The sequence below is a fragment of the Marmota flaviventris genome, chromosome X (genome assembly GCF_047511675.1).
Source record: "Marmota flaviventris isolate mMarFla1 chromosome X, mMarFla1.hap1, whole genome shotgun sequence".
Lineage (NCBI taxonomy): Eukaryota > Metazoa > Chordata > Mammalia > Rodentia > Sciuridae > Marmota > Marmota flaviventris.
Window position 1 is genome coordinate 121298641 of NC_092518.1, and position 25991 is coordinate 121324631.

The 25991-nt window shown below is 35.5% G+C and overlaps 1 protein-coding gene across 1 annotated transcript in view; it reads right to left on the reverse strand.

Annotated features, from left to right (window-relative positions):
- Positions 1-25991, reverse strand: part of Mcf2 (MCF.2 cell line derived transforming sequence) — a 137779-nt gene that overhangs the window by 30298 nt on the left and 81490 nt on the right. Inside the window, exons 5-13 of the mRNA XM_027940171.2 lie at positions 21919-22038; positions 21013-21129; positions 19280-19429; positions 17367-17500; positions 16947-17061; positions 13139-13258; positions 4067-4258; positions 2853-3044; positions 1468-1639 (exon numbers count right to left, since the gene is read on the reverse strand). Coding sequence (XP_027795972.1) covers positions 1468-1639; positions 2853-3044; positions 4067-4258; positions 13139-13258; positions 16947-17061; positions 17367-17500; positions 19280-19429; positions 21013-21129; positions 21919-22038 — 1312 coding nt within the window. The remainder of the gene's footprint in view (positions 1-1467; positions 1640-2852; positions 3045-4066; positions 4259-13138; positions 13259-16946; positions 17062-17366; positions 17501-19279; positions 19430-21012; positions 21130-21918; positions 22039-25991) is intronic.

The following is a 25991-nucleotide window of genomic DNA, read 5'->3' on the forward strand; positions in this document are numbered from 1 at the left end:
TAAAGCTAAAAAAGGTTAAGTGAACTGCCCAAGGTCACACAGCCAAAGGAGCCAGAAATCCCTAACAGTATGTCTTTTGCTTAGGAATATCAACCTGTTCTCATAGGTAGTCTCACGGCTCTTGGATTTTATCCACTCCCCCCCCCCATTTTTAATTTTTTTAAATTAGTTTTTTTAAATTTATATATAACAGTGGAATGCATTATAACTCTTATTACATATAAAGAGGTCAATTTTCATATCTCTGGTTGTATACATAGTATATTCACACCAATTTGTGTCTTCATACATGTACTTTGGATAATAATGATCATCACATTCCACTATCATTTCTAACCCCATGCCCCCTCCCTTCCCCTCCAATCCCTCTGCCCTATCTAGAGTTCATCTATTCCTCCCATGCTCCCCCTCCCAATCCCACTATGACCACTCCCCTTTTTTTGGTTGATTTTTTAAAAACTTTTTCCCCCAGTATGTTTGATATTTCTAGCATCTTCAATATAGGCAGCATTATTCATTTCAGGCATTGCTCACAGCTTTATTTTTAATATTTGTCTATTTCATAACTACAACTATTTAACTTTCATTGTCTTATCTTAGTTTACTTGCTTTCATCACCTCTTTTTAATCTGATCCACTTCTGTATTTTTATGTTCATTATCTCTGGCTCAAGCCTTCTCTGAATTTCAAAGCAGTTTCCCTACACTAGTGAAGTCTCTGATTCTACCTACATCAGAGAGACCAATTTTAGTCCATGTTCACCCATTTTACCAATTTAATGCCTCAAACACCAAATAACTTTCCCTGAAGAGGCCCTACAGGCAGCTCAAGGAAGTCCTTGGGGTAGTAGTTTTCATAGTAGTTCAAAACCATTATAAGGATAATTTTTTCTCCCACAGAACTCAGAAAGGAAGTGGATGTTACACAGTTAAATAGACTACAAAGATTAAAACTTGAAAGTGGACTCTATAACAGGAAATCGCCAATAAAATTACTGTTTACCATTACCTATTTAGAAAAGAAAAGCCATCCTATTATCTAAGCCATTCACATATCAGAAACATATAAGAACCAAGTAATAGTTGGACATAATAGTTTAACATAGTAATATTACTTATTCAATAAGTAATATGAACACATATGTATATTAGTTTCATATACCTTCTACCACCTACTGAAGGAAAGTGTCAGCTTGATGCCAATACATTTTCACACTCATTTTTAAGGGTAGAAATAATCACTCCTGAGATGTCCATCATCCTGCACTATTCTGTTACTACATTTTATGATTATACAATAGTCTCAATGTGACTCCTGCCTTTCGCAGTATCATTTAAATATGGCCAAAGATGCTAAAATAAAATTTTAATATATCAGGCCTGAAAAAAGAATTCATCATCAAGAGTAACAAAGTAAATAATAGTAAGACAAGCAGAGATAGATAAGTTGAATATAAGAGATTTTTACCATGTTTAGTTGGAAAAAATGGTGCTCTAGCTCTGATCAAATTTTCAGAGGCAGGTACCACAAATTGGATTGGCCTCACATGCTTATCTCTCAGGTTCCTGAAACCAGCCTGCTGATTCTCAAATATAGTTCTAATATTTTCAAGCTTGAGTTGGACAGTCTGCATTTGAACCTGTAGGTTGCATAAGAATTCTATGAAGTATATTGTGAAATGGGATCAGAACAAAAGCCCTATTACATTTCTCACATTCAGACAAAAACAGTTTAAAATACAACTAGAAGAAATTTAGGAAAATAACAGAAAGTGGATTAATGTATTTTCTTCAAATGGATATAGAGCCAAGACCTCAAAACAACACAAGGAAGAAATCTAACAAGCAGTCATGAAATTGTTTTAAAAACAATCAAATGAACAACATTGTCATAGTACTTTTTTACATCTTAATCTGCTCTTTAGTTCTCAGTGTGTTCCTGGCTCCTCAGAGCCACCAACGGGAAACATATCCTTCTGCCCCTCCTAGATACTTTGAGGCAATTAGAGTTAAGCTTGGTTGCTTCCAGAGAATCTCTTGGTTATTGCCAAAGCATGTTTCTGATCTTCTGGGGCAACCCTAAGGATCTGCAGCTAGGCATGGATTTACATCTTGCTCCAAATTTAGGGTCATTTACACATTTTATCAGCAAATAGTATCACAAATGCTCTTATCTACAACATAAGAGCATTTGTGATATTTCATGTTCTTCATGTTCCAAGGGAACAGTACCAAACCAACCTATAGCTCTCCCCTTTGACCATGCCAACTTCTACTTGCTCCCCCTCCTCCAAGAATACCCAGACCCTTCCTTTAATCCTTCATTTCAAACAGAGTAGGAAAGCCAGATCTGTGTTCATAGAGCACCTGTAGGTGGCCACTATGGCACAAAGATGCTTGAGGTACAGTGCTTCTGACATGGGCCCAACATTTTATATCAGCTTTGGCCCTGTCTGTAAGAGCTCCTAGTATATTTTAAAAGTTTGAAAATAATGAAATTGGAGCTCACAAAAGAAATTAGTCTTCATTATATACTAAGAACATGCCTTTGGATTTTTTTTAATATTTATTTTTTAGTTTTCGGTGGACACAACATCTTTATTTTTATGTGGTGCTGAGGATCGAACCCTGTGCCCCGCACATGCCAGGCCAGCGCTTAAGCCACATCCCCAGCCCCGCCTTTGGATTTTTTGATGCTTGACAGTGGCACTATTATCACCTCTTATTCTCAAAAAGGACTGCACACATTCAAGTTGACAAAGTTAGTTGTAAGATAAAAAAGCGCTTATGGTACAATAACTATGGTTTTCTTATTTGTTTCAAAAACAAAAACAAAACAAAACCACCTCCTACCTTGAGTTCAGGAGATAACATTACATCAAATTCATACTGCAGGGTTTCAGCATCATAATTGATAAAAGGTAGAGCCATTTCAAGAAAATTTTCAATGTCTTGAAGGGCTTTCTGGGCATCTTCTTTAGACTGAAACTTATCCACTTCCTGATTAGCTAAAAGACATTCCCCTTCATCACAGCACTGACGAGCCTAGTGAGAAAATCAAGAAAGCAAATATGAATAAATAAAGAGGAAACAGGTTTGCCGTTAAGAGAGTGGTCATCAGCCCTCACTGTTGTGAATTAGGATTGCTTTCAGAGCTTTTCAAAGATAAAGATATCTGGGTTCTGCCCCCAGAAATTCTAATTCAGCAGCTCTGGGCCATAAGTCAGACATTTATACTTTTACAGAGCTCCGCGGGTATTACTGATGCACAGTCAAGGTTAGGAAGCACTGCATTTATTTCATAACAAGTAATTTATTCTGCAGCAGGGGTCTGGCCATTTTCTCAATACTAACACTTTAGTTGCACACTATTTTCCCAAAGTCAATAACTGAAATATGAAACTTCTAGCAAACTATAAAGTTTAATATAAATGTTTATTGATTGCAAAGGACAAGAATAAATGTTTCCTTACCAGAAAAGATGTACAAATCAAAATGTTTGTGTTCAGATATGATGTCTGTAAGTGATACTCCTATTTTACATTCAATTGACAATGCCAGATCTGTATGGTGACTTTTCAATTCATTGCCTAATCAGAAAAGGGCTCAGATTCACAAACCATGGAGGAATATTTTCCAGTCGCTGTTTAATTTTTTAGAGCTGTACTATAAAATCTGAAAGGAATTTCAAGCTATAGAAAATGCTCCCCAGACTTTTAAAAGTGTTATGAGCATAAACTGTCACTAGCAGAGTCTTCAGAGACATACCCAAAGTAGAAAGGAAGCCATTACCACCACAATCTTGATATTCAGAACAGAGGGCAAAATTTGTACTGTACCAAATCTGCCATGAATACTGTTTCAGTAAATAGATAGACTGAAAAACCATAATCAAACTCAGTCCTTAAGACCCTTTGAAAATTAAATTCACAGCTATACCAGACTCTGATCCTATAGCCTCTGAAAAGATAAAAAGTGTGCCATAAAGGCAATTTATGTCAGGCCAGGAGGACCCAAGAATAAACTTACTCTCTTTTTCAGAAACGGATCATTTCCCATCACACTACCTGTTGTAGGAGTTTATGCATTTTGAAGGTCCTGCTAAGCTGAATCCGTTTTGCCTTGATCTCATTAACCAAAATATCAGAAAGGTAACGTAGCTCATTGCATCTCTGACAGATTAAATCAAGTGCATAATGGTGATTTGCTGCAAGCCTGTGTCCATGTAATATCACAAATCGGGCCTTTGTTAATAGATCCTGGTTTTAAGAAAGAAAGAAAATAATGACTGTATGACCTCTGTTCATACAGAGGAAAAAAAGAAAACAATTTAGAAGCAAATTGTTTGAGCAGAGGAGATACATGGCTAAAAAGATGATTTGATGCCATACTTCTGCAGGCTGCCAAAAAAAAAAAAACTTAGTTATAATAATTAGCTAGAGCAGAAGCTTATGCATTTCTGGTTACAGAAATTGAAAATTAACATCCCATCCCACTGAGAATGTAGAAGAGATTTACTTCTCCTGATATGTACAGATTTAAAACACAAACACATACAGCAATTGAGATACACACCAGCCAAGCAAAAGCTAATGTACTTCATATCATTCCAGGCTTGCAAATCTCCTTATAATCACTATTCACATGATTACTTATTTTTATTGGTGCATTATAATTATACCTAATAGTGGGATCAATCTCATTCCATAGTTACCTCCCCCTTTTTTATAGGCTTCACTGTGGTATATTTAAACTGGACACAGCATAATTTGGTAGACATTGTCGTCCAGTACTTCTCCATGCCCTCCCTTTCTCATTCCCTATTAATCCCCTTCCTCTACTCTGCTGGTCTCCCTTCTATTTCCATTAGATCCTTTTCCTCTCTCTAGCTTCCAAATGAGAGAAAACGCTCACCTGAGCACTTTTTTTTTAAATGTTTTTTTAGTTGTCAATGGACCTTTATTTTATTTATTTATATCTGGTGCTGAGAATTGAACCCAGTGCCTCACCTGTGCTAGGCAAGCACTCTACCACTGAGCCCCAGCCCCTCACCTGAGCACTTTTAACATACCTAATATAAATGTCAAAAGGGAATTTTGCATCATTGCTTCTGCTCTGTCAACTTCTGACTCCCCCAGTATAGTGACTAAATCATGGGAGGAGCTCAGGAAATGCACATCAAGGCAAAATAAAGAAAACTAAAGCAAGAAATGATAAAGGGACTAGCCTGTCTAGCTAGTGGGAAAGCCAAGATTAAAATGGGGAGTTGATGTTTAACGGGTCTAGAAATTCAGTTTCAAAAAATGAAAAAGTTCAGAAGATCTCATGCATAGTGACATGAATTTACCAAGCACTACTGAACTAAACATTTAAAAATGGTTAAGTTAGACAGAGCTTCAAGATGGCAGAACAGCCAGGTGTGGTGGGGCATGCCTATAATCCCTGGGCTGAGGCAGGAGGATGGTGAGTTCAAAGCCAGCCTCAGCAATGGCAAGGCCCTAAGCAACTCAGTGAGACCCTGTCTCTAAATAAAATACAAAATAGGGCTGAGGATGTGGCTCAATGGTTGAATGCCTGAGTTCAATTCCCGGTATCCTGGCCCCAAAAAGATAGCAAAACAGGGACAGTGGACAGTAGTTTGCTGCTGGTGGAGATAAGGAACCATGGATGAGCATTGGAAATTGATGGCACAGAAGACTACCTGATGGCCAGGAGTGTTGGTGCACGCCTGTAATCCCAGCAGCTTGAGAGGCAGAGGCAGGAGGATCCAGAGTTCAAAGCAACTTTAGTTCAATCCCAGTACAAAGAAAGAAAACAACATGGTGGAGTACGGAGAATAGCAAAGCAGGAGAAATGGAATATCCCAGCTCCTGGTACTCAGCAGCTTAGTGGGGAAAGTGTACTGTCCCCTCTGAAGGGACAAAGGTGAAAGAGTCACACAGCGTGGTGCAGAAGGCTGCACCCTGCAAATAAATAGTCTATATAAATAGGTGACCTGCATAAAAAGCTAGCTTTAGAGAAGGGACTCACTGCATCTCTCAGCAAACCCTCAGAATGGCCAAGAGCCATCTTGCAGAGGGTCCTATTGTTAGAGACTAAACTGCTAGGGGGGTCAGAAAACCTAGCAAAATCACATCTCAGGGACCCAGTGAACACCTCATCACATTGGGGAGGCAGCAACCACACAAGACAGGGCTTGAAGGAGTGTCTCTGATAAAAAGCTCACTGAGAGATATGTGCTGCAGGGGGAGCGTGGGCTGGGACTGGGGCAGGGCACACAGACATTCAGCAATCCTGCTCTCTGTGCCATAAAGTGACACTGGTCATGTATTGTTTCACATGGGGACCAAATCTGAAGGCACCAGGATTGAGACTAGCAAAATGCTTGGTTCCCATACCCTTAGAGGTATTCTGTGGATCCACAAAGGCATGGACATTTGCTTCACCTCAGGGAACACAACATAAAAGCCTCCAGAGCAAATATATACCTGTACAGCACCACACTCACCAAAATCCAGTAATGTAAGAAGGGCTCAGCACAGCACCAACATTTACCATTACCAGGGCACACAGTCTATAAAGCCTCCAGAGAGAATCTACTTCAGGTGTGGTGAACATTCCCTTAACTTGTTCATTGGGAAAGACAGAGCACAGCTTGCTTTTCTGCCCAACCTTCTGGGGGGACCTGAGAGGAATTATAACAAGCTGCAGCTGTGACCCATTACCCCCTCCTCCATACCTGGTGGATTTTATTAGAAGTGCCAGAGGGAAAGAAGTGATTCCAAGTGTGTTGCATTACAGAAGCTATTTAAGAGGGGGTTAGGGATGAAGATTAGTGGTATAATGCTTGCCTAGCAGGCATGAAGCCCTGGGTTCAATCCCTAGCACCACAAACAAAAAACCCAAGAAACCAAAAACTTCCTACATCCAAAAATGAAGAATGATAAACACAATCCGGACAGCATGGGAAAAAATAAATCTTGAAATAAGGGTAAAACAAATCTTCAGATAAGCCAATGAGAATTAGGAAAGAATCAAACATTATTAATACAGATAACCTCAAAATCTAGATGAGTAAGAGAACATGAACATAGAATATTCAAAACAAACAGAAGAAAAACAACATAACTGTAACCAACTACACACCACACAACATCTTTCAATAATAATCCTGAAAGCAAATATGTTAATTCTCCAATTAAAAGACACAGATTGGATGTATGATTGGATTAAAATTCAAGATCCAATAATCCATTGCCTGTAAGAAACTCACCTCACTGACAAAGATATGTACAGACTGAAAGTGAAAAGATGAAAAGTGATAATCCATGTAAAGAAAATCCAAAAGCAAGTAGGAATAGTGATTCATATCTGACAAAGTAATCTATGAGCCAAAATAAGTTAGAAATGACAAAGAAGGTCACTACACATTGACAAAGGGAACAATTCATCAACAAGATGATTATAAATATATGCACCAAACATTAGAGCTGACAATTTTATAAGGCAAACTCTATTGGACATAAAGGGAGAATTAACTCCCAGTACAATAATAGCAAGTGATTTTAATACCCTCACTGTCACCAACAGATAGATTACACAGATAAATAACAAAGAAACATCAGTTATATTATACTATAGATCAAATCGATCTATAGTATTATTAACATTTTGTAGATTAACAGAAATCTATAAAATATTTTATTCAACAACTGCAGAATACACATTCTTTTCATCAGTACATGGAACTTTTTCCAAAAATAGTTCACACATTAGACCATAAAGCATGTCTTCACAAATTCAAAAAACTGAACTAATTTCTTGCATCTTATTGGATCATAATGGGATGACACTAGAAGTCAACAGCAAGGGAAATTACACAAACACATGCAAAATGAACAACACACTTTGAAGGAACAGTGGGTCACTGAAAAAATAAGGGGTGAAATTGTAAAATTTCTGAAGTCAAATTAAAATGGAAACACAATGTACTATCAGAGGCAGTTCTTTTATTATTTTTTATTTGTTCTAATTAGTTATACATGACAGCAGAATGCATTTTGACATGTTGCACACAAATGGAACACAACTTCTCATTCCCCTGGCTGTACATGGTGCTAAGTCACACCACTAGTATAATCATACATGTATATAGGGTAATAATGTCCATCTCATTCCACTGTCCTTTCCACGCTCACACCCCTCCCCTTCTCTCCTCTGCCCAATCCAAAGTTCCTCCATTCTTCCCTAGCCACCCCTCATTATGAATCAGCATCTGCATATCAGAAAAAACATTTGGCCTCAAAGGCAGTTCTAAGAGGGAAGTTATAGCTATGAGTCCCTACATTTTAAAAACATCACAAATAAATAATCTAATGATGCATCATCTTTAGACCTTAGGAAAACAAGAACAAATTACTATATTTCACTGCATAAGCATCACCACTATATTAATATGTATTCATGAGTATTCTATGCATCCTAATCTTGCACCAAAGACATTTAGTGATAAATGATATTTAAGTAATACCAGCACATTATTTGTTTGTTTGTTTGTTTTGGTGCTGGGGGTTGAACTGAGGGCCTTGTACATGTGAGGCAAGCACTCTACCAACTGAACTATATCCCCAGCCTTCCAGCACATTTTTAAAAAGCTTTACATAATGGTTGTATCCTACTTTTTTTTTCACAAAAATAGAGCATAAAATCTGCAATGATTATGTAGTGAAATATGGTAAAACAAAAATAAGCAGAAAAAGAAAGATCACGACAAAAATAAAATGAAATAGAGACTAAAAGAACAACATAAAGGATCAGTAAAACAAAGAGCTGGTTCTCTGAAAAGATAAACAAGACTGACAAACCCTTAGACAAACTAACCAAGAGAGAAGACCCAAATACATAAAAATCAGAGACAAAAAACGGGATACTACCACAGATACCACTGAAATCCAGAAAGTCATTAGGAAATATTTTGAAAAATCATATTCCAATAAACTGAAAAGTCTAGAAGAAATGGGCAGATTTCTAAATACATATGACCTATCAAAATTGAACTAAGAGGATATAAAAAACTTAGAACATGAATAACAATGAAGCAATAATAAGAAGTCTCCAAACAAAGAAAAGCCCAGGAGCAGATGATTCACTGCTGAATCTTACCAGACTTATATTAAAGAACCCAGACTTTTATTAAAGAACTATTATCAATGCTCTTCAAATTATTTCATAAAATAGAAAGGCAAGGAACACATACAAACTCATTCTATGAAGCCAGTCTTAGCCTGCTACCAAAACCTCATAAGAATACAACAAAAAACAAAACTACAGACAAATATTCTTAACATATGCCAGTTATTCATCTGATGGAGAATTCATATGCAGAACATATAAGGAACTCAAAAAACTTAATAGTCCAACTTAATAAGTAGTCCAATCAAAAAAATGAACAAATGAGGGGGCTGGAGTTGTAGCTCAGTAATAGAGTGCTTACCCAGCACATATGAGGCACTGGGTTCAATCCTCAGCACATTAATTATATAAACAAATAAAATAAGGTTATTTAAAAAACAGACAGGGGCCAGGGGTTGTGGCTCAGTGGTAGAGCACTTGCCTAGCATGTGTGAGGCACTGGGTTAGATCCCCGGCACCATATAAAAATAAAAATAAAAAAAAACAAATAAAATAAAGGTCTTAAATAAATAGCCAAATGATCTGAACAGATACTTCTCAAAAGAAGAATTATAGATGGCCAAAAATTTATTAAAAACTACTTACAATTATTAGCCATCAGAGAACTGCAAATCAAAAACCACACTGAGATTCCATTTCAACTCAGTCAAAAAAAAAAACCTGTTATAAAAAAATAAGGTGAGAATGCAGGAAGGAATAAAGGAAATGTATACACTGTAAATTTGTATTATGGAAAATAGCATGGAGGTTCTTCAAAATTAGAACTAATATATGATCCAGCTGTACCATGCCTGGGTATTTATTTGAAGGAGATGAAGTGAGTATACTAAAGAGACACCTGCATACCTATGTTTATTGCTGCACTATTCATAATAACCAAGTTACTGAATCAGCCTAGGTGCCTGTCAAGAGAGAGACACATTAAAAAAATATGGTATATATACACAATGGAGTATTATTAAGCAATTAAGAATAATGAAATCTTATCATTTGCAGGAAAATGAATGGAACTCGAGAACATCATGTTAAGCAAAAGAAGCCAGATGCAAAAAGATGAGTATCCCATGTTTTCTCTTATATATGAAAACAAACAAAAAAGATGATCTGAAAATAAAAGAGGGATGACTAGATGGGAAGGGAAAGGAAGTGAAGGGAAAGGGAAAAAGAGAGGAGAGGAGGAGAAGATAGGTGAGGCCAAGAGAGGGTGGAAGGGAAGGTGGACATGATCAAAACACAATATGTACAAAGATGGAAATAGTGCAGTGAATCCCATTAATTTGTTCAATTAATATGCATTAATAGTTGTACTTTATTTTTTTCTGTTCTTTTCTTTTTTAATTGGTTTTATTTTTTTAAAATTCATGACAACAGAATGCATCACAATTCTTATTACACATAAAGAGCACAATTTTTCATACCTCTGTTTGTATATAAGGTATGTTCACACCAATTCATGTCTTCATACCTGTACTTTGGATAATGATGGCCATCACATTCCACCATCCTTGCTAATCCCCTGCCCCTTCCCTTTCCCTCCAACCCCTCTTCCCTATCTAGAATTCATCTATTCCTCCCATGCTCCCCCTCCCTACCCCCCTATGAGTCAGCCTCCTTATATCAGAGAAAACATTCAGCATTTGTTTTTTGGGGATTGGCTAACTTCACTTAGCATTATCTTCTCCAATGCCATCCATTTACCTGCAAATGCTATGATTTTATTCTCTTTTATTGCTGGGTAAAATAGTTGGACTTTAAAAAAAAAAAAGAATACTTTGCTACACACAGCCACTAAGTAATCTAGGCAGATGGAGCCTCACTCTCTTTATTGTTCACTCCATCTGGGATATGTCACATTTTAAGTCATACAGCATTGTATCTTAATTCTTTGGACTAATTGGTCACAAGTAATCACTTAGCCCACCAAAATATATGTGCCTAAATGAGATATAGGCAAGTAGTGCAAATCTCTACCAGAGAATTTATCAAGTCAGTGGTCATTTTTAAAAACTACTTTGAGGGGGCTGGGGTTGTGGCTCAGTGGTAGGGCGTTCACCTAGCACCTGCAAGACCCTGGGTTCAATCCTCAGCACCACATAAAAATAAATAAGTGAAATAAAGGTATTAAAAAGAAAAGAAATTTCTTTCTAAAAAAAATCTACTTTGAGTGTATAGAAGCAGATACTATGTAAACTTCACCTGTATCTTTCATGGTAAAACTTTTCCAGATATATGATTGTTCTTTCCCTTTGGTTTTGCACAATCCTGAACTGAGAACATTGGACTATTATGCTTCAATTGTAGTTAATAGATTTTAACATACTAAAATAAGACTGATGCCATATAAAACATTTACTGACATCTTAAATGGTTTTCCCAGATTAAATTCTAACCAGTTGTCCCTATACCACTTACTGAGTATTCTTTCTCATTGCTGATTTGAATTATCATCTTTGTATAATAAAGTTGCATGTTTTAGGCAACTGGTAAAGCATTACCTTGTTTTCTGAATTTTCCTTACTATTCATATGCATTTAGCCTTCAAGTGAAATTTAGAGTCATTTTATTATCTAATTTAAGATATCTGAAAAGATATATAAAGTGGTATCACCTCATCAATTTTATGCATGATTAATATAAAGCCTAAGAATGAGTCAGATGCTTCTCAATTTTACCAACCAAATGTAGAATGATTGGCAAAACCAGTAGGTCTTGTTTTTCAATTACCTCATCTATAAAATGGGGAGAGTTAAGGCATCTATTTTAGAAGGCTGTCATAAACATGAGACATGTATGTGTAAAGATTTTAGTGTAATGCCTCATATATACTAGGTTTTACATTCATATTCTTAAAATATAAATAATGGTGAATTAAATCATAATACTGTAATATAAAAATGGTTAAAATGGCAAGTTTTATGTTTTTTTATACCACAATTAAAAATGAAAACAAAAATGCAACTAGGGATGCAGTTCAGTGGTAGAGTACCTAGCATGCATGAGGTTCAATCCTTAGTACCACAAAAAAACCCCTAGTTTCCAAGTCAGCTTGCCTTCTTTTTCTACTATGCCAGAGGAAAATGTTAAATTAATACACACTCATGGAGATCTACAATCATAATGCCAGAACTGGTTACTACAATTGCTGTTTCTCAGTTTTTATTTTTACATATGTGTGTTTCACCCACTGATCTGTTTACTAAGAATACATCTTAGAAAGCATGGCCTTGCTCTCACGTCCAAGAGAGGCGAACAAAGAGAATCTGTTAAGTACTAAAGCCATAAATACAAGCTTTAAGACTAGTAGAAATAATGAGAGCTACTTCCTTTAAGTACTTCATAAACATCTCTGGTGCTGCTCTAATTACTTTATATACATCTGAATAAATCCTTATAATCACTCTGCAAAGTAGATCATTTTATTCTCAATTTATAGATGAGGAGGTTAAGTCTTAAAAATTAATATACCCAAGGTCACACAGCTAGTAAGACTCAGTAGACTAATTGTGTGAGTCTGCATTTGGTTCAACTGAATATATCATATGGTGGGCATTCAAGGAATTATGTTTTGGTATGTTTCCATCATTTCTAGGTACCTAATACCATTCTTTTTTTTTTAATTTGTTCTAATTAGTTACACATGCCCAATACCATTCTTGATGACATTTTTCTAGTGTTTCCAAAATGATTTATGCTGTTGTTCCAACTACTGGGGTTGAAACAGTTCAAGCCATTATCTCAGAGGCCTTCCTTTACAACTATATGTCATTCCATCAATGTCACATTGGGGCCAAATTGAACAAAACAAAATTTAGATCAATATCATTGTGCCAATTAAAACAGAATGCTGTTAAAAGATTAAGCACAATAAGGGTTCATATTACTTAGTTCCACCAAAACAAAACTATTATACTCAATAAACACAGTGGATATTTAAAATACAATCTTACCTGAGACTTTTCATCTAAGTTTTCCAATTTTTTAATTTTTTGTTTTACTTGAGCTATATTCCCTGTTACATCATCCAGCTCAGCTTGCTGATTTAATAGAAGTTCAACTTCAGTGACAAGCTAAACATAGGAAATAAAAGAAATTTTTTAAACATACAAATAATTAATCATTCTGAATTTATTTAGACTTATTTATTGGCTGGGGTAACTAGGGATTGAACCCAGGGTGCTCTACCACTGAATTACATTCCACAAACCTTTTCTTATCTTTTTCTTCTGAGACAGTCTCACAAGTTTGCTCAGGCTGGCCTCAAACTTATGATCCTCTTGCCTCGGCCTCTTGAGTCACTATGATTATGGGCCTGCACAACTGCACCCTCCTGGCATTCTGTCTTTATGATCAAGTTTTTTTTAATTTATTTTTATTTATATATGACACTGGAATGCATTGCAGTTCTTATTACATATATAGAACACAATTTTTCATATCTCTGGTTGTATACACAGTTTATTCACATCAATTCGTGTCTTCATATATGTACTTTGAATAATAATGGCCATCACATTCCACCATTTAACCCCATGCCTCCTCCCTTCCCCTCCCACCCCTCTGCCCTATCTAGAGTTTGTCTATTCCTCCCATGCTCCCCCTCCCTACTCCACTATGTATGATCAAGTTTTATAGTAAATGTCATTAAATAAGAATGTCAATATGAAAAACTAAACATATGAAAATATGCTCAGCTATTTTACCTACACAAATAGATGTAATCTGTTAAAATTTAACTTTCCAAGTATACTCATGATTCATACAAGATCACTATGTATGTGTACAGTCATATGTAGACATGTATTTGCATGTATGTATACAAACATATACATATGTATATATACATGCACACAAATTCCCCAGCTTTATGGTGAATAATCCTGCAAACAAAGCCCCTCTTATAGTGATAAGCACACCTGGCAAGTACTTTTTAAAAAAAAATAGTTGTAGTTGGACACAATACCTTTATTTTATTTATTTATTTTTAATGTGGTGCTGAGGATTGAACCCAGAGCCTCACACATGCTAGGTGCTGGTCTACCAAATGGTCTACCACTGAGCCACAACCCCAGCACCCCCGCCCCCAACAACTACATTTTAATCTTTAATGATGTTTCTCAGTAAAGAAAGTAGGGTCCCTAAGAAAATGTTCACTTCCAGGGGTTAATAGGTGCAGAATAGGTGCAAGATAAGTTTGAAATATCTCTTCATGCCAGAAAGTAACAAATGATTTTATTTAAAAAAATATTAGGGAACATCACAAGGATAGAGTAACCAGTTTCAATAATAAATAAAGTAGTGAAGAACAGTAAAAGAAGCAAGGCACATTGGTACACACCTATAAACCCAGCCACTTGGGAGTCTAAGGCAGGAGGACTATAAGTTAGAAGCCAGCCTCAGCAATTTAGACTCGGTCTCAAATTTAAAAAAAAAAAAAAATGAAAAGGAAAAAGAAAAGGACTGGGGATATAGTTCAGCAGTAGACCATTTGCACAGCATATGTGAGGCCCTGAGTTCAATTCACAAAAAAGAAAAAAAAGAAGAAAGAATAGTAATAAATTATAAACCATGATAAATATATGAATCAAATTAATAAACGAGAAAAAGGAAAGACTCTTCTTTTAGCACAGTTCCTACTGTGGATGGATAAGTGTTGGAAAATCATCATTTAACAATTACCATAGTAAAGAGTTGTTCAGGAAAGAAACAGATTGATGCTAAATTTATGGGAAATTTTGATTAGGAGCAAGATAATTGCATTGCTTTAAATTTCCTCTCAACACATATTCTACTAGTTATAGGACAAGGGGTAACTATAGAGAGGAGAAATTCAGTAACATTTTTCTGGTTAATCAAAATCCATATCAACAATGAGAGGCAGGTGTGATACCCTGAGAAGAGCACATCATTTATGTAGTCATCTAGTTGGTCACATAGACTAAAGCTAATCATGAGATGTCAAACTCAAAATGAAGAAATCTTATTTTAAAATAGACTACATTCTTCAAAATATCAATGTCATAAAATACAAAGAAAGGTTGTGGAAATGTTCTAGATTCAAGGAGACTAAAGAGACATGACAATTCAATACTGGACTCTAGATTAGACCCTGTATGGAAAGAACAAGAAATGCTATAAAGGCCATTATTGGGTCAATGGACAGAATTGAAATATTGATGGTAGAAAGTATAAAAGTATTGCATTATTGTTAAATGTACTGAATTTCATAACTGTACTGTGGATATATGAGAATAATTATTAGAAAACAAATGAAATATTTAGGGAGGAAGTTCATAATGTATAAAACTTATTCTCAATGCTCACAAAATTATCTGTATATACATATGAGCAAGGGAATAGAAATAATAGAGCAAATTCGGCAAAATATTATAAATAAGTTAATCTGGGGAGAAGATAAATGGGTGTTTCTACTTTCCTTATGTTTGCAACTTTTCTATAAGTTGAAATTTCCAAATGATTTTTTTCTTTCTTTTTTTCTTGCTTTGTTCTTTGTTTGTTTGTTTTGTTTTTGGTACTGGGGATTGAATCCAGGAGCATTTAACCATTGAGCTACAACCCCAGCCCCAAATAAGTTTTTCTTAAAAAAAAAAAAGAGGAACCTTCTAAACAAAAAAAACTTTCTTCAACTAACTATGAGATACAGACTGTCAATAAGGCACACTGTAAAACAAAAATACTGATTAGAGACAGCAATGACTTGAAGAAACTAACCACAGGACAAGAATGTCGATTGGATGCAAATTCACATACGAGTAGATAACATAGTTGGTACACTCAGGAAAGTCCTATTTTGTGAGTATTGGGTTGGGAATAAATGAGCCCTAAGTCCAGAATGCTGTGCTCCTCCAAAACACCTAATTCTTAGAGAACAAATGAATACCAGGCAAGTAAGCCATTCATGAGCAGAACACAAGCTAGACACACACAGGAGAGAAAAGAAATGGAATTTTCCTTGATGAGCATGACCAAGTACTATGTCTGTGAGGAGCTTCGACAGGGCTGCTACACAGATGGAAGAAACTAAAGTATGGGTATTGGCCACTTATGATGGATTATCCAGGTGGGTGAAACTGGAAAATACTTTCGATCTTTTAAATAATATGTAACTAGGGGCTGGGGATGTGACTCAAGTGGTAGCGTGCTCGCCTGGCATGCACAGGGTGCTGGGTTCGATACTCAGCACCATATAAAAATGAAATAAAAAAGATGTTGATTCCACTGAAAACTAAAAAATAAATATTAAAAAATTCTCTCTCACTCTCTCTAAAAAAAATATGTAACTAAACATGATTTAATTGCATCTGTCAGGCTTTTCATAGAAATCAAGTCCTGGATTAAAAAAAAAAAAAAAAAAAACCCTGGTTAAATCATAAGCTCAGCTCAGGTATATGGTATTTAAACACCAAGTAGGAAGTGGGTATTATTTCCTTGGAATGCTATCACACAGCCTACAAACCCTTAATATCTAAAATGAATAAGAAACCTCAAGGAAGACAGAAACTTTGTCCCTTTCATACATGTTGGCACCTAAGTACCATCTCATAGGAAATGGGTAAGTTGAAGAAGAGAATTCTGAGAATTCTAGTACAGGTTTTGTGCATTCTAAGTCAACGCTCACTTATACATGCTTCACAGTCTTTCTATAGGTATATATGGGCATATTATAAGACTGGATTCTGATGCTCAAGAAGTAAGAACCTCTGGAATAATGAAAAGAAATGCATAACTTTAACTCACCTTTTGAAAATCTTGCTCAAACTTCCACAGTTGCAGATACTGTTCCATTTTTAATTGGTGTTTTTCCCAAAATCCATCAAAAGCTGTTTCCATGTCATGCACTTGAGCCAGCAATCTTAACAAAGAAAAATCAAAGAATTTATTTAAAAAAAACACCTATATCACAGCTACGTCAATGGACATTAAGAATTATAGACAAGGTCACAGTCTGTGGCACTTGGTTAAGACAGAGACAATGTTCACAGAACTTAGTTCTGCAGGCAAGCTAATTTCTGTGGGATGACCCTGGCAAGAAGTTCTCAGATTTTCAGAGCTCCAGAACTACTTTCACACATAATGAATTGTAACAAAAATGTATAATTCCTTCTTGAAAATATAAATAAGTTAACTCTGAAGTAAAAAAAAAAAAAGTATACTTACTTATTAATAGTTTGCCAGTCACCATTTATTTGCTGATGACGTTCAATACTCGAACTGACAGCTTCTCCAGTGTCAGGCACTTCCAGATTTGTTAGAAGAATTTTTCCTTCTTTGGTTACAGCTGTAATATCATTCTGTACAAAGGCACAATGGGATATATCAGCTGATTAGTGATCCAACCTGAACAACCTGAAGGGAAGGCAATATACATTCATGGCATGCAGAATAGAAATAGCAGCTCTAGAATGGGCTTTCCTTGCACAGCTATCTGAAAAATCAAGGATATTTCAATACTACAAAATCCACAAGCTTTGAAGATCCAAGAAGCCCTTGCCTTAGAGATGGATGTTTCAATCACTATTCTACAAAATTGTTACCGGGAGAAGTACCATGTGTTCTCTTTGCTGCCTCCTTCTCTTGCTGGTAGCAAGTTCTAATCTATTCCATTCTGTTCTAGTAATGTTTTAAAGTGTTCAAATAAGGCAGTATTAGCACAATAAAAACTATCAAAATAGAAAACATAGAGTTACAGATGTCAAGTGCATATTCAAGAAGAATCATGTACCTTTCTTACTAATCCTTAATTGTTAGCAATCACTTCCCACCATAAGTCTTATTTTACTTCACATTTGGGGTTAAATAACACCATGAAGCATATATTTCTATTTAGAAGGTCTTATGATTGGAGACTGGTGTAAAAACATAGACTTTCTTCAGACATCAAAAAGTAACATAAGACTTTCTTCAGTAGTTTCAAGGGTCCCCTAAAATTATAAGTAAAAATTTGGGCCTAAGGGGCTGAAGGTATGACTCAGTGGTAGAGCACTTATCCAGCATGTGTGAGTCCCTGGGTTCAATCCCCAGGATTATAAAGAGAAAAAAGGTTGAATTTATAAAGCATGAGCTGTGTGCCAAGCACTGCTATACATACACCACACACTTTACCTCATTTCACCTTCACACAACCATACATAAGATATGCACAATCATCATCACCAACCTCATTACACATATAAAGAAACTGAAACTCAGGAGGGTAAGCAAACTGCCCAACATCACACAGTTTATAAAATACAGTTTTCTTTCCTTGGAAAAAGTTTGGCTTTTAGGTTATAGTTCAAACATTCAGTTTCTCTCCTCTTTTAACTGAAACATGCAACCTGTACACAAAGCTCAAATATGACAGTGTACCCAGTATGACTATTAACATATGAAGAAAACAGTGATAATTGGATATGTGGTATTTGTTGAGAATGTTATTAAACTTTTTGAGGCAAGAGACCCTCAAAGTACTTGCTCATTGTCAAAACTGTGCCTCAGAATCTTTCACAACCCAAACTCTATGATCAGAAATGAGTAGGAAAACTAAATTCATTTGCCACTCCTGGTTTACCAAAGAAAACATTAAGCACTAGTACTCTGTGGAGAAGAAAGCTCATAATCTACTGAGCAACATGGCCTTGGTCACAACACTAGATCATGGCAGAGATGGGAGAAGAAATCAGGCTTTCTGGATCCTCATCAAATGCACCTTCTCCCATTTCACACTGTACCTGTAGTGGAAATTAAAATAGAACACCTGTGAACTGCTGACTCTTAACACTTGCTTTCTGAATGAGAAGGCGTTTCCATAATATAAAGAATATGAGATAAACAAATGCCTGTAGATTTCTTATTCTGTATCATTTATAATATATTCTATTTTCAAATAAACAATTTCCCAAGACAATATACCATTTGCAGAAGGGACTTAAAAGTTCAGCCTATCCAGAACATTCTTCTCTTGTGGAATATTATTTTTATACTTTTAAATATAAATATACAAACATGTAACAATCAGTGTGAAATTGATGTGTCAAACATATTTCTGGAAAAAGACCATGTAAAACTTTTGCTTGTCCATTCAGACATACCTTCAATAAATGATACCTTTCGGCACGAATTGCCAGGATTTCTTCTATTGAAGGAATATCATCTGGTAGTTCTGTCTCAGCGAGTTCAGTTCCAAAGGACTGTAACATCTGAGCCATTTCTTTCACTGTGAGGGCAAAATTTTCTATAGCCTGCAAAGAGCCAGTGATTCTTTTATGGAAACTCTGCCAACATAGCAAAACCTGGACCAATAATTGCATTTATTTTTATTTGGGTATAACATCAAACATGTATGTTGGGAACTCTGGCATTACACTTGGCAATCAACTCTAACTTTGCATCTAAGGCTCTAAGAAACTAAGAGCAAAGTTATGGTTCTTCTTGGATGTCTTTTTTCTAAATTTATGAACTTTTGTCTTAGACACTGATAAAAAATTTGGGGGGGGGGGAGCTAAGAATATAGTTCAGTGATAGAGTACTTGTCTGGCATGCACAAGGCCCTGAGTTCAATCCCCAGCACCACCCCCAAAAATTATTTCTTAAAAGATGCCATGTACTGAATAATCCATTTTATGTCCTTAAAAATCACAGAGCTTTCCTTATTCTACAAACTCTGCAATGGGTAAAAGTGCCATAAGTTTACTGTTAAAGAGATGAGAACAGCAAAGTCACTTTATATTTGTTTATAAACACTTATGAATAGCATTAGCATTCCAAACAAGGTAATGGTCTTAGGAAAGCGGGAGGACAAGTTGTCACAATAATTCATTGCAAGTACTATTGAAGATCTGAAATGCCATACCAAAGGCTCTATTGCCCTAAAATGGCAAATAAGGTTGTGTTGTTAATTTGTTTTTTTTTTTTTTTTTTTTTTTTCACAAAATCCATTTCTTACAGAGAGATGGAAAAAATGTAGAGGTTACATGAACCATCTATCTACCATGCAGCTCAAGGTATCTGCTCCTTTAGTTTGGTTTTGTAGGTTATTAAAGGATAGATATTATTATCTTGACAACACACCTTCATGTGGATGAATGAATTGTTGAATGAATTATTAAATGAACTGTTGGATAAAGAAGCAGGATGAGGAAAATGAAACCCTGATTTAATGAAACATCATTATTTTCTTCAGAAAAATTCCCATATCTCTGGAATTTGAAGTTAAGACATTTAACATGGATTCCGACCTGGGAAGCACATAGCCTTCATTTATTCGAAAATTTCTAAAACAGAAGGACTCTGCTACAAATGTAACTGCCTCAGGAAAATCCCTAGGATAATGAGATTAATATTACTTGACTTGTTGAGGGTTTGTCATATGCTATGCACTGAGCCAATCATTTTGCATTAGGTATATTATTTAATCTCCCCAAGACTCCTATGAGGTAAGGTATTATTATTCCCATTTTATAGCTTGGAAAACTAGGATTAAGAGAGGTTGTGTATATTGTCCAAGGTCATACAGCTAAAAATCAGCAGTGACAGGATCTGAACCCAAACCCTTTGTTTCTTCAAGTTACTACATGACCACAGGCAGGGTTTGGCAGAGTAAGATTTCCTCGTTCTCTAGACCTCTCCTTCAACTGCTATCCCTAGTGACTCTTCATTTCTAGATATTGCCTATGGAAGAAAAATCAAGATGTTGAATTTTAAATGTATTTGAAAAGTAGGAGCCCCGAAAAATCTGTTTTTCTCAAATAGGAAAAAATTCTAGAACTAGATTCAAAGACTAATATGAACTATAGGCTCTACGGTAAGGGCAAAAGCAACATACATTTCTGAAGATGATCCATTCACTGTGGCAGTACTGCAAGGTGCCGCCTAACTCAGGGGTTAATTGCTTGTCATCAATGTATGCCAGCAAATCACTAACTGAGCTCAGCATAACAACCTATATAAATAAGCAAAAAAGATACTGTTAACTGTCCTTCATGACATCCCTCCATTAAACTGTAAAATGAACTTTAGCATACATTTAGCAGAAATTCATCTTCTATAAATGGTTCTAACAGTTCTCTCTTGTACATGAACCCCCACACGTTTGCATTACCTTATTTAGGTAATAAGTCTTTATTTACAAAACATTTCTCTACAGCAAAATTAACCTACATAAAAACCCAAACACTTAATTCTCTTTCATCTAAAAGTTTTCATTGTAAATGGCTCAGCTTGTGAAAGAATACTACACTCACAACAAAGTAAAAGGACAGTATATTGTAAGCTATAATTTATCAGGAGGGACTGATCTTTCCAAAAGTATCAAAATTTATGAACACTGTATTCCTAACAATAAAAAACATATAAAAACATCTTTTCAAAACAAAGAACGTGATACTCTGAACCAGCTCAGGATGTGAGTTCATGGGAGTTCAAATACATAAAACATACTCTTTTTTTACTAAAAATAAAAGTTTCTAATTATGCACACACATACACACATATACACATAAACACATACATATAACATTTATTCTTCAAAGAAATTGGTTTTGTTATAAATTGCTTGATCTATTTCTTAACAGTAGAAGCAGAAGACTTGGGGCCATTTGAAATTTGCATTTTTCAAAGAATTTTTTTTTTATTTTAAAAGCTGTATGTAAGCACATGTAAAAACAAACAGCACGGGACAAAATCTTCATGAGAATTAAAGGGACAAACCATTTAAATAATATATTCTTACTGGTAATTTGAGCATGAAATCCTCCTGACTAAATCGAAATCCAATGTCTGTGAAAGTTCGTTGAAGAAAACTGGTAGGACGTAAAACCAAAACTAAGTGCAAGTTCCCAGGGAAAGAAGCCTGTCGAAAGAAGGAACAAAAGAATGAGACAAAATTGGCAAAACCAAGCACTTGACTGAGCACATGTCAGAAAATATGTAATTGAAGGAATATAATTTAAAGTAATAAAAGTCAGTAAAAGGCCAATTCTTAAAAAAATGGATGCTGATAAAAATCCAAAAACATGAAAATAGAAATAAAAATACTATAAGGTTATTAGGTCAGATCCTTAGTGTTCCTGGTATGAAATTTTCTCACACTAGATAAATAGGTCCCAAGTTTCAAAGAATTATACTCTAACACTTCATTTTAAGTTAGTTTTGTTTTTATATTTTACTTTTTGTTTTTAACTGACAGAAAATTCATACTCATTTATGGGGTACAGTATTATAATTTGATACATATATAAAATGTGTAATGATCAAATCACAGTAATTAGCAGATCCATCTAATATTATCATTTCTGTATGTTATGAAGAATCAAACTACTTCCCCTCCTATGTGATCAACTTTTTTTCATTTCCAGAATTGTCTTCATACAATACTCTATGAGAACATATAATATTTCTTTCTGTCCTTGGCTTACTTCACTTAATATAATATCCTCCAGTTTTATCTACACTGCCAAAAAATGATAGGATTTCACCTTTTTTATGACTGAATCATATTCTACTGTGTATATATGCCACATTTTCTATATCCATTCATCCACTGATGGACACCTTGACTGATTCCACATTTTGGCTATTGTTGTTAGTGCTGTAATAAACATGGGCATACAGATTATCTCTTTGATATAATCATTTCAAGTCATTTGGCTATATACCCAGAAGTGGGATTGCTGAGTCACATGTTTTCAGTTTTTTGAGAAACTTTCATACTGTTTTCTATAATGGCTGTTCTAACTTAATCAAACCAAGAGTGTATAAGAGTTTCCCTTTCTCCACACTTTTGCCACCATTTGTTATTATTGTCTTTTAGATAATAGTCATTCTAGCTAGAGTAAGACAATACCTTATTGTGGTTTTGAATGCATTTCCCTGATGATTAATTTTATTGAACATTTTTTTCAATTATCTTTTGGCCATTTTTATATCTTAAGACATGTCTATTCAGAGGAGTCATCAAGAATACAAGCAATAATAAATGCTGGAGAGGATGTAGAGAAAAAAGAACACTTTTACACTGTCAGAAGAACTGTAAATTAGTACAACCACTATGGAAATCAGTAAAAAGATTTCTCAAAATACTAGGCATGGAACCACCATATGATCCAGCTATACCATTCCTTGGTGCATATCCCATCAAAAATTACAGTCATTATTCTATAGCAATACATGCATACCCATGTTAATAGCAGCACAATTCAAAATAGCCAAACTATAGAAATAGCATGGTTCACTCAACAGATGAATGGATAAAGAAATATGGTATATATACACAATGGAGTTTTATTCAGTCATAAGAAAAATGAAAGTATGTTAGTTTTCAGGAAAATGAATGGAACATAGAACATCACGTTAAGAGAAATAAGCCAAACTCAGAAGATCAAGGATTGTATGTTTTCTTTCATATGTGGAAGCTAGAGAGGAAAAAGTAAAAGAAAGGGATATTAAAAAAAAAAGAAAGGGATATTTTTACCCTACCTAGAATGACTATTATCTAATAGACAATAATAATAATGATAATAATGACTTGAGAAAGGGGAACACTTATACCCTGTTGACGGGGATTACATTACATCAGCCATTACAGAAAACAGTATGAAAGTTTCTCAAAAAACTGATGAAAATCAAAGGGAGATCAATAGAGTCAGGGAAAGGGACCAGGGAGAGGAAGGAAAGGGAAAATACTAGGGAATGATATTGTGCAATTTATATTGTTATATTATTTGCACCTCTGAATATGTAACAACAAATCCCATCATTATGTACATAATACACCAATTAAAAATACAGAAGATGGGAAGAATGGTAGAATGAGATGGACATTATTACCCTGTATACATGTATGATTACACTACCAGTGTGACTCTGCACCACATTCAGACAGAGGCAGGAGAAGTTGTACTCCATATGTGTACAATGTGTCAAAATACATTCTACTGTCATGTATAAATAATTAGAACAAATAATAAATAAGTAAATAAATAAATAAAATATGGAAAAATTAGGGAGAAATGACAATAATATGACCCAATATTAATAAATCACCTGGTATTAAATGCCTACTTTATGCCAAGTATTTGTCATAATTCCTCTTCACAATAATCCTATAAAGGAGTCTCCCCCTTTTACAAACAAAATGTGGCTCAGAGAATTTAAGTATAAATTGCCATAGCTGGCGAAATCTTAAATTGTACCTAGGTCTGTGCTCTTAATAGGTAAACTATCCCAAGTCTTGAAGAGATCACAGTCAAAAAAGCTAGAGGAAAGTGATGCTGGGAGATACAGGAAGATAGTGTTGGAAAGGCAGCCAAGAACCATATCAAGAAAGATCTTGGAGTCTTTCCTAGAAGTAAAGGGAATCTCTAAGAGGTTTCAAGCAACAGAACAACATAATCAGGTTTGCAAATTTTTAAATTTATCATGGTATTAGGAATAGAACCCAGGGCCATAGGCAAGTGCTCTACCAGTGATCTATATCCACAACCCCATCAGATTTGCATTTTAGAAAGATTACTTTGGCTTTAGGAAAGAAGTGGATTTGGAAAGGAATAGACACAGACAGATGCACTAGGAGGGTTAATATAGTAAAATCTAAGCCAGGGATTCTGAACCAGAACAAAAATGGCAGAAATGAGGGTAGAATTTAGGAGGTATAGCCGGGCATGGTAGTGCATGCCTGTAAACCCAGTGGCTCAAGAGACTGAGATAGGAGGATAGTGAGTTCAAAGCCACCCTCAGCAAAAGTGAGGCCCTAAGCAACTCAGTGACACCCCGTCTCTAAATAAAATACCAAATAGGGCTGGGGATGTGGCTCAGTGGTCAAGGGCCCCTGAATTCAATCCCCAGTACCAAAAAAAAAGAATTTAGGAGGTACAATCAGTAAGACATAAATATTGGATGTGTTAGATGAGAAAGGAGGGACTCAATCAAATCAATCTCAAAATCTGGGGCTTCAGTAATGGTGTGAATGGTACCACCCTCACTGAGATGAAGAGAACACGAGAAGCAGGTTTGAAGGAGGGAAGCAAGATTCTAATTCCCCTTTGTAGGCATGCTGAGCTGGAAGGGTTGCAGGACATCCAGATGACGTCCATCAGACAGCTGTTATATAGGAGTAAGTGGGTGGCGAGGGAAAGGTCTAAGCTGAGAGTGTAGAATCAGGAGTCATCAGTCTCAAGAGGGAAGATTAAAGCATAATAAAGCAAAATCTATCAAAAATGTTTCAAATGCACTCATATTCCAGGCATGCTATAATAATAGCAATTGAACAAAGCTATAAAACAAAAGTTAAAAAGATACTGGGGGGACAAGAACTCTATGAGAACTCTCTGTACTTCCTGCTCAATTTTGTTGTGAACCTAAAAACTACTCTCCAAAATAGTCTATTAAAAAAGAAAAGAGGGCTGGGGTTGAGCACTTGCCTAGCACATGTGAGGCACTGGCTTTGATACTCAGCACCACATAAAAATAAATAAAATAAATAAAGTTATTAAAAAAATAAACAGGAAAGCTTGGGTTGTGGCTCAGTAGTAGAGCACTTGCCTAGTATGTGTCAGACACTGGGTTTGATTCTCAGCACCACACAAAAATAAATAAAATAAAGGTCCATCAACAACAACAAAAAATATTTTTGGTAGTGGTGCTGGGGATTGAACCCAGAGCCCTGTGCATGTGAGGCAAGAACTCTACCAACTGAGCTATATCCCCAGCCCCCCCCAAAAAAATATTTTTAAAAAAGGAAAATAATAATTTTCACTAAAGTATAAGATATACTCTTCCAGAAATGTTATCTACAACTGGGGACTT